The sequence below is a fragment of the Glandiceps talaboti genome, chromosome 17 (assembly GCF_964340395.1).
Source record: "Glandiceps talaboti chromosome 17, keGlaTala1.1, whole genome shotgun sequence".
Classification (NCBI taxonomy): Eukaryota; Metazoa; Hemichordata; class Enteropneusta; family Spengelidae; genus Glandiceps; species Glandiceps talaboti.
Window position 1 is genome coordinate 9,312,769 of NC_135565.1, and position 9,843 is coordinate 9,322,611.

Below are 9,843 nucleotides of genomic sequence, written 5' to 3' on the forward strand. Positions count from 1 at the left end.
GTAGAGTTCGGATAATTGTTTCTGCTTTGAACCAATAATCCTTCCCGCCTGATTGACGACTCGCGACAACTTTGTTCTGTCTTTAACTGTGAGATTTCCATACCAGGATACAATATTAAATGTCAATACACTTTCGATTAGTGAGCGATACACTGATGCTAATATATCCTTACTTACGTTAAAACTATTGAGCTTACGAAGCAGATAAAGGCGCTGCTGTGCTTTCTTAAAAATATGATCTACATTATCTGTAAAACTTAGGTTGGAAGCTAGGATGGTACCAATGGTACTATTACATGGTAGAAATGTCCATATATGGATTTTACACATTTAGTATGATTTTGCAATTTCTTGAGTTACAAACAAGGAATTGTCATTTTTTTTACATTGATTTTTCAAGTAGGAAGCCGTTATCAAATTATTTTATAAATTGAAAATCCAAAATATACACCTAATCCTCATCCATATGGTCGCTTTCATTTCGAGTGTATAAAATGTACCTAATCTGTTGAAAATTTTTGACATTAATAGGTGTTCAATAGAAGACGAAATTGCTGGGTTATGCATTCAGAAACTACCAGCACCAAGAACAGAAAGGACCAAAATGCCAGCGTATTTCTACATCATAATATGCATAGTATTGGTTATATCAATAATGATAGTCATTCTAGCACTTATTATATGGAGAAGGTAAGTCACTACATTCAGATCATCAGTTTTCTTCAATTTTATGATCTTCCAAACGTGCAGAATTAGCCGTTTTTCGTCTCGCAGCAGATCTCACAAAATCACATGTGAGCCATAATTGCATTCAGAGCAACCACACGTGAGGGTGGTCAAGCTGAAAGTGTCAAATGCTTAGCAACACTATTGTTCTCAACATCATCACACATGGCATGGCATGAGAGCATTAAAGGGGAACACCACACCAAGAAGTCATTTTCACAAACTGCAGGTGCTGCAGAGTAATTTCACGATTTTCGATCACCTACAATTACTTGTAATTTCAGAGAAACATCAAGTTGTCTGATGCCTTTATATTGTATCATGGGAGTCAGTAGAAATAATGTATTCAAGTTGCACATTGAATATTCATGAACGATTTTTTTTACACTGAAGGGTAGAGGCAGTTTGGACTCATTGCCTAAACCTCCATTGGAGAGCACCTCTGTTGTTTTCGGATCAGCTGTATAATTGTTTTTACCTAAATTCCTTAGCTCACTTCATTCATGCAAATGTGCCAGTGTTTTTTATGGGGGTTGTTTAGTACTCTAAAGGTTCCTTTTACTTGACTGCAGAAAGAAGAGGAGAAGGCATATTATAAATAATGGTCACATATTTGCCAACCCTACGTACACCAATGGGGAGAACCGTGTTGTTATCAATAAAAGAGACAGAGAAACTATGCGAACATGGCGGTATTATGCAAAAGAGGTAGGTCAAAAGTTGTTGTAATAATATGATTTCTTATACTGAGAGTAAAAGAACATTTGAATGTTACGATTGTACAATAAGTGTTTCTCAAGTTTCTTCACCAGGTCGATTTTATTTTCAAAGTATGTAGAGTAACTGACTTTGGCCTCGACCTTGTATGGTCACAAAGTTGTAATTGAAAAAACACTACCATAACCTAACATCATGAGATACAAACTACTTAAACTAAGGAGTGCTTTTTATTCTCTATAAAGCTCCTTATCTACCTAATGAAATGCAAGCTAATGTCTGCAACTAAATCTGATTTGACTGACCATTGAACTGAGGCATGTGAAGTCTGTGTGTGTGTGTGTGTGTGTGTGTGTGTGTGTGTGTGTGTGTGTGTGTGTGTGTGTGTGTGTGTGTGTGAATGAATGATTTAAAATAAAAATGGCTGGGCTGATTAAGTGAAACCAGATACTTGCTATTGTTAGTGTCTAATTGGGGATTGTACAGTGGAAGTGAACTGATCAGTAATATGCAAATTAGGTCAGAGGAGTCATTTTTGGTATATTAAAAAAACCTAAACTTAAACAGTTAGAGGTGAATGCCATGGGTTAGATGGCCCTATCTTTAATATGCAAATCAGGTATCTAAAGATGAGGTTTTGGTCAAAAATCTAAATGCCATTTACCACACCTTCATGCCCACCCAAGCTTCTGCATCACAACCCTATCTCTTGCAGTATATGCAAAGAAATACTTTGGTTAACCACAATTCCTTCTTTTTTTTCATTCTGTGTAGGACCGTCTATCAAGTGCAAATTTGTTAGAAAAACTGAACAATGAGGAAGTTGCTAAAAATATAACCAAGTCTGATGTTGCTGGAGCTGTAGGAGGAGTAGGTGCAGTTGGTGGTGCAGCGTCACCAGGTGGTGCAGCATGTTGTGCGTATACGGATCAACCAATAAAGAAAGACAATATGGATATTGGTAATCTGTTTGTTGAACCGCTACCAACCAAACCATTAAATGAAGATCCACCAGACGACTTTGACGACAGTGATATTGAGGAGTATGAACCAGATGAAAAACCATGTTCTGTTGCCTTGGAAACAGAAATTTAAAAGTTTGATACAATCTGGAGAATGACAAGTGGAACTGAAACACATTGGATCGTGCCTTCTAAATTGTGATAAGGACACATTACAAAGGACACTGTTGTGTTGTTGTTCCAATGAACATTAAAAAAAACTCTACTTTTGGTGCAGAATTTTTCAACAGCAGAAAAAAAAAATACTTTTGATTTTATCAAGCCATTTTGCAATAATCAATTTTGTATATTTATATGATTCAGCTGCAGTTGTACAGCCATGTTTGTACTTAAAAGCATTTGTCATGTGACTTAATGCCTTTGTCATGTGACTTAACAGGTGACTATCATGTGACGGTCATGTAATATGAGAATTTATTGCCTAGATTTGACAGGAGGGAAGTTTTTGATGATTGAAATCAGATGGCAACATTATTTTGCATAAATTATTTGACATCTATAAAGTAGGGTTAATGAATTTTGTATAATGTATTTACAAATTGTGTAGATATATTTAAGTTTATTCCAAAATCACCGTGTTTTTAAAAAAAAAAATACAGCTTACAATTGTATTATTTCAAGTTTAATTTACCTTGGTTATTTTATTTTTTGGAGAAAAATTTAAACATTTTACAGTCTTTTTATGTTTTAGTTTTTACCTCTGTATTATCACTGTTGCCATAGTAATCATATGATGAATGCTGTCTAGTCTCACCAAAAGGGGAAAAGAATCTGCATATGAGTAGGATACACTCCTGTAGAAATCAAGCTATGTGCAAGCTTAAGATACACACAAACTGTATGCAGCTACGCGAGAAAAAACTTGTTGCAAGACTAATACATAGTTGTTGTTACATGAACAAGAACTGTAATTACTTATTAGTAACATTTCAGCTGTCCTGGCTTTGTCAAACTGCTAATCAGCAAAGCCAGCAAACAGACAGTTTGACAAAGTCCGTTGATCTGAACAGACAAAAAGAAACTTTTCAGTAATTAGAACCTGTGGTCATGTAATAAAAACTTTGTATTACCATTACATTACTGATCTAATAATAGTTTTACCGTGTGTCTTATCATAGTTTGCCTGTAGCATGATTTCCTTAGTAGTATATATGTAAAGCAGCTTTGGTAACTATAGTAACTATTATGCAAATGTCTCAATATGATTTTGGTTTTCTTAGAATTTCTGGCTTACTATTAGAACTGTTATTTCAAAAAACAAAGTATATTAGACCGTTCATTTTATTTCTTCTTCATCAGCGTTATTTTTACAACAGTTAAATAGTATAAATACCTTTACTCTATAATTTCATATTATTTTCACAACTGAATTTGTTTTCAGTCTTAAAAAGTTCATCTGCTAGTCTGAGGTACAGGCTTATGTAAACTATCTTCTGATTGGATGAGGTCTTCAGTTCTGCCAATCAGAAAGAGTGCGACAAGCCCAAATTGTTTATAAATTGTATCGTTAGAGCTGTTACTTTTGTAAAGTCATTTGTAAGAAATTTATATAAAAATGCTTCAAAGTAAAATACTCTTCATGTAGAATACACCTCGGAAATAAACTCTTAACAACTTTTGCTGTTACTTTGTTCAAGAAGACTCCAACCTTTTCTCAGTTAAAATCAATTTAAAAAATACAGGGTCGCCGTACAAATTTTTTGAAATAGAGGTGAAATAATATCAAAAATTTAGTCATTTAAGAATCCAATATGGCCACCATCCAATATGGCCACTGAAAACTATTGTAAGAGAAGATAAAAGGTTGACAGTTTCCTTTAAAACAAGATGGTGACACCTAAATTTCTATCATTATTTCAAAAGGACTGGGTACAAGCCTTCATGCGGTAAAGTTTTGGAGAGAATTGTCGTGGAGACAATCGTTTTAGAGAGAATTGTCCCTGAGGTGTATTCTGCCTTAATAAAGAAATCTCAGTTACCATGACAATGGTAGTACTGTGATGGTTCCATTGACAGTTCACATGGTTTAAAGTGACCTAATGGATGAGAAATTGGAATTTATTTTGGATTTTTAATTTATAAAATAATTTTATCGTGGCGTCCTACTTAAAAAATCGATGTGAAACGACATTGACAAAGTCTGTGCTTATAACTCAATAAATTGCAAAAAGCTAAAAATGTGTAAAAGAGTTTGTTATTGTACGTACGATAGCAAACATTTTACACATTAAGTAGTATTTTGCAATTTATTGAGTTACAAACACAGACTTTGTCAATGTTATTTCACATTGATTTTTCACCATGATAACATTGTTATATGAATTAAAATTCCAAAATAAAATACCAAATTTTCAGCCATATAGCTATTTCAATTTGAAATTTTGATCCAAACCGATACACGTTGTCAGCAGAAATTCCTCGACGAGAAAGACGTACAAACAGATGAAAATGAAAACAGTTGATTAATAGATATACTTTGTTTTTGCCTCAGAGAATATATTTATGTAAAAGAAAAAAAGCCAGTATTGTTTTATATACAGCTATACTACTTAATTTACTAACCAGGAAAAGTGTACAAATATTTAGTGTATATTTGTTGATGACCTAAGTGGTATTGTTTAAGGTAACGGAGCCCTCTAGGTTTGTGCTAAAAGATGTACTTTATGTATCCAGTCGGCAGCAATATGCTACAAATTTTGTTTGTTCAAAAATGAATGACCTAGGTGGTATGATACAAGATAGAAGGACTGCTTAGGTTATTAGATATTGTATTTGATTATCCAACTCACTTAGGGGGGGTTTTAAAGTGTTTTTACAAGTTTGTAAGTAGTTTGCTTGAAAAGTTATATTTACACAAATTATATTTGAATGGCATTAACTACATAATACAATGAACTTATGCAAAATAGACTTAATATTCATCACCATGGCAACCATCATTGAAAATTATGCAAATATATATTTAGAATACAGGCAGTATCCTGTCACAACAATAATAGAGTTATGCAAATATTGATTTCAGAATAAATTTGCCATAATTCTTCCGACTTAGTGGTCAACGTTCAAACAGTTGCGATATTTTACATTTTATTATCATTTTCAATGATGTTGACATTGTTCACCGTGACAAAAAAATCCATTATTTTATCAATAAAATATACAAAGTACATGATCAGTATTTTTGTTGTTCTGTGTTTGTGTTTATATCAATGATGTATAGTGACCAGTTTGTTATAACCTGTGAAAAAACACCGGTGTTTACGTTTCTACCAATGATGTATAGTGACCAGTTTGTTACAACCTGTGAAAAAACACCGGTGTTTACGTTTATATCAATGATGTATAGTGACCAGTTTGTTATAACCTGTGAAAAAACACCGGTGTTTACGTTTATATCAATGATGTATAGTGACCAGTTTGTTACAACCTGTGAAAAAACACCGGTGTTTACGTTTATATCAATGATGTACAGTGACCAGTTTGTTACAACCTGTGAAAAAACACCGGTGTTTGCGTTTATATCAATGATGTATAGTGACCAGTTTGTTATAACCTGTGAAAAAACACCGGTGTTTACGTTTATATCAATGATGTATAGTGACCAGTTTGTTACAACCTGTGAAAAAACACCGGTGTTTACGTTTATATCAATGTTGTATAGTGACCAGTTTGTTATAAGCTGTGAAAAAACACCGGTGTTTACGTTTATATCAATGATGTATAGTGACCAGTTTGTTATAACCTGTGAAAAAACACTGGTGTTTACGTTTATATCAATGATGTATAGTGACCAGTTTGTTATAACCTGTGAAAAAACACTGGTGTTTACGTTTATATCAATGATGTATAGTGACCAGTTTGTTATAACCTGTGAAAAAACACCGGTGTTTACGTTTATATCAATGATGTATAGTGACCAGTTTGTTATAACCTGTGAAAAAACACCGGTGTTTACGTTTATATCAATGATGTACAGTGACCAGTTTGTTATAACCTGTGAAAAAACACCGGTGTTTACGTTTATATCAATGATGTATAGTGACCAGTTTGTTATAACTTGTGAAAAAACACCGGTGTTTACGTTTATATCAATGATGTACAGTGACCAGTTTGTTATAACCTGTGAAAAAACACCGATGTTTGTGTTTATACCAATGATGTATAGTGACCAGTTTCTTATTCCCGATGCACAATCATGGGTCTCATGGATTTTTGTTAGCCCGTAATGGGCACCAGACAGACATCTGGATATACGCCTCAGCAGTGAGATTCTGGGCAACCCATGTTATGATGGATTGTATACTCCCCAGGGAGTTGTGGCTCTATAGGTCTGTGTCTGGGTAATAATTGTAAAGCACTTTGAGCACAGAGTGGGAAAGTGCTATGTAAAAACTAACATTGTAATATTGTTATACATATATCCTACATGTATGCAACAAGTTATAAATTTACAAACAAAAAGGCATTTTTCCGTCTTTCAAAAAACTCGCTAAAGATACACACCCTTGAAAAGACAAACTAAATATATCTTGTTCGCAGTCGTAAATTGTAAACTGTCAGGTGCAGTCAATGAGCAGATAGGTAGGTTTCATTAATTATATATACCGAGGTATATTGTTCCAGACCAAAAATGATGTTTTTAACAGAATCTCCCCCCCCCCCTCCACCTTAAAAAAATTGTGGAGGGTGTTTAGCTGTTCTTATGTGCCCTCCCACTTTTAATGAAGGATATCTGCCCTCCTTCCCACTGAGTTTCAGCTTGCCTGCCAGCCCACTGCCCACCCAATTGATGTACCCACCCTACAACAGCAAAATATTGATGTACACAATATTTCCACAATTCTATGTTTTCTCCTTCCACTGTATCAAAACCAGGACTTCCCCAACAGGATAGCTTTTCCTTGTTTGCTCCCCCCCCCCCCCCGCTACCGATCAAAAAAATTACCCGGCCACGTGCACTGAAAAATTGCATAAGATTAAGAATAGCATTTTTGACTGCATCTGCAAGTGTAACGATGAAAGTACAAAACCTATCATAGGTATACTAATTTAATCTGTCTCACATTGAGGGAGAAATGACACGACGTACGTATACTAGCTTACGGTGTAAGACATATATAGGTAGCAACTGGAGTAAAGATCTAGATACATAGACTGAAATATCTTTCCACAAAGGGAGGAATAATCACAGGAACGCGTAATGTTACCAGGATTGAGGGTTATTATACCATCGACAGATACAAACTGTTGAATAATGTTGCTATGAATAAGCGTATTCAAGTAAGGTGCGGAATTATGTATTAGCCAGTTCAGAAAATGTAGCTAGAAGTTTCGAAATCTACATTAGTTAAGTTAGAGATGTCTAACCATTATGATCTAACTCTAAATCTAAACTTTACAAACTATCGATCCACTATTTAGACGAACTAAATATCGTTCTAAACTTTATAAACTATCGGCTATTTAGACGATCTAAATATCGTTCTAAATCTAATAAACTATCTAAACTTTACAAACTATCCACTATTTAGACGAACTAAATATCGTTCTAAACTTTATTAACTATCGGCTATTTAGACGATCTAAATATCGTTCTAAATCTAATAAACTATCTAAATTTTACAAACTATCCACTATTTAGACGAACTAAATATCGTTCTAAACTTTATAAACTATCGGCCATTTAGACGATCTAAATATCGTTCTAAACTTTATAAACTATCGGCCATTTAGACGATCTAAATATCGTTCTAAACTTTATAAACTATCGGCCATTTAGACGATCTAAATATCGTTCTAAACTTTATAAACTATCGGCTATTTAGACGATCTAAATATCGTTCTACTCTTTATAAACTATCCACTATTTAGACGATCTACTAAATATTGTTCTAAACTTTATAAACTTCGTAAAGTATTTATACTTTCTAACAAATATCGCTCTAAATTTTATAAATTAACCATCCTTTTAGACAGACCGTCTTCAGTGAAAAATGTTTTATATCCTCAATAAGCCTATTTAGACGATCCAAATATCATCCGCTAATTAGACGTTATAAACCGTTAGTCCCTTAGTTCGAGTGAAAACAAAAAGTTTTACAGGGATATATCCGCTAATTATCCCATTTAAATATCGTTCTAAACTTTATAAACTTTACAAAATATCCGCTAATTAGTCCCTCGTGAAAACAGTTTTACAAGGATATATCCGCTAATTATCGGAGCTTAATATCGTTCTAAACTTGATAAAGTATCGGCTATTTAGTCGATCTAATTATCGTTCCATGTTTGAATTATCCCTTATTTAGGCGGACCACAGATAATGGCCCCCTCCACTGTCTGTGTGTAAACATAGCATCGCTACTTATAAAATTTAGAACCGTTTTTATAGATCGATTCGGCTAATTAGCGGATATATCCTTGTAAAACTTTCAACTGTTTGTTTACCCAGTTACACAGCTATACGCACAAGTAAATGTGTAAGAATATATAGAATATTGAATTATCGCTTCTTCGAAAAAGAATTATTGCAATGTCTGGGGAAAATGGTCGTAAAAGCTATCCACTCACTGTTTTCAAGACACCGTCGATACAGCATTTCATTTTCATACATCAGAAAACTAAAAATATGAAACATATTTCCATACTCGTCATGTGATCACAGTATCACAGCACATACTCACTTTTCTGATAAATATCGCTGCAGATGGACAGTTTGTTGATCGTCCTTTGCATTGGCAAAGACTCCTTTGTTACAGTAATAATCAAATGAAAGCTCATCAGACATGTTCCATGTATGATTTGACTACACTACCTGCAACTGGCCCGGACATTTTATTATTCATCAAATAACCACAGATATATTCACTAAAAAATGGTCACTTATTTATATAAAGACATAGTATCCGTTAATTAGTAGTCATTATCTTTAGGAAGTGTACATGTAGTGGCAAGTTTAAATCTTGAGCGAAAACTAGGATGTGAATCTGTCACCATGTTAAAAGTGTACTAGTTGTAACTGGAGTATCATTTCTCGATCTGACAACCACAAAATACAATCACTGAAATTAGTTAAAATACCAAAAATTAGACATTGTACATAATCAGTGGTCAATATTACACATAAGTAGTACAGAAACAGGGTGAAATTATGATCGCCGTCGAGGGCGCTGATTCTTGGGTGTGGACACTAAAATCAATTTGATTTGACTGATCGTGTGTACAGCAACAAAACTACATTTATCCTCAGATGATGCAACACTGATCGTGTTTTACGATACTTAGGAATAAGTGATTGTATCTATAAAAAAAAAATTTGCCAAAGAAAATACGTTTCAGTTGCAACTATAGTAACTGTGCAGCTTTCAAAGCTACAATA

General features: G+C 33.9%; 1 protein-coding gene across 1 annotated transcript in view; it reads left to right on the forward strand.

Annotated features, from left to right (window-relative positions):
* The window catches only part of LOC144448338 (low-density lipoprotein receptor-related protein 4-like), a 92,513-nt gene extending 86,880 nt beyond the window's left edge, over positions 1-5,633 (forward strand). Inside the window, exons 32-34 of the mRNA XM_078138543.1 lie at positions 532-690; positions 1,299-1,434; positions 2,218-5,633. Of these exons, the coding sequence (XP_077994669.1) occupies positions 532-690; positions 1,299-1,434; positions 2,218-2,538 (616 nt within the window). The 3' untranslated portion in view covers positions 2,539-5,633. The remainder of the gene's footprint in view (positions 1-531; positions 691-1,298; positions 1,435-2,217) is intronic.
* The last annotated feature ends 4,210 nt before the right edge of the window (positions 5,634-9,843 follow it).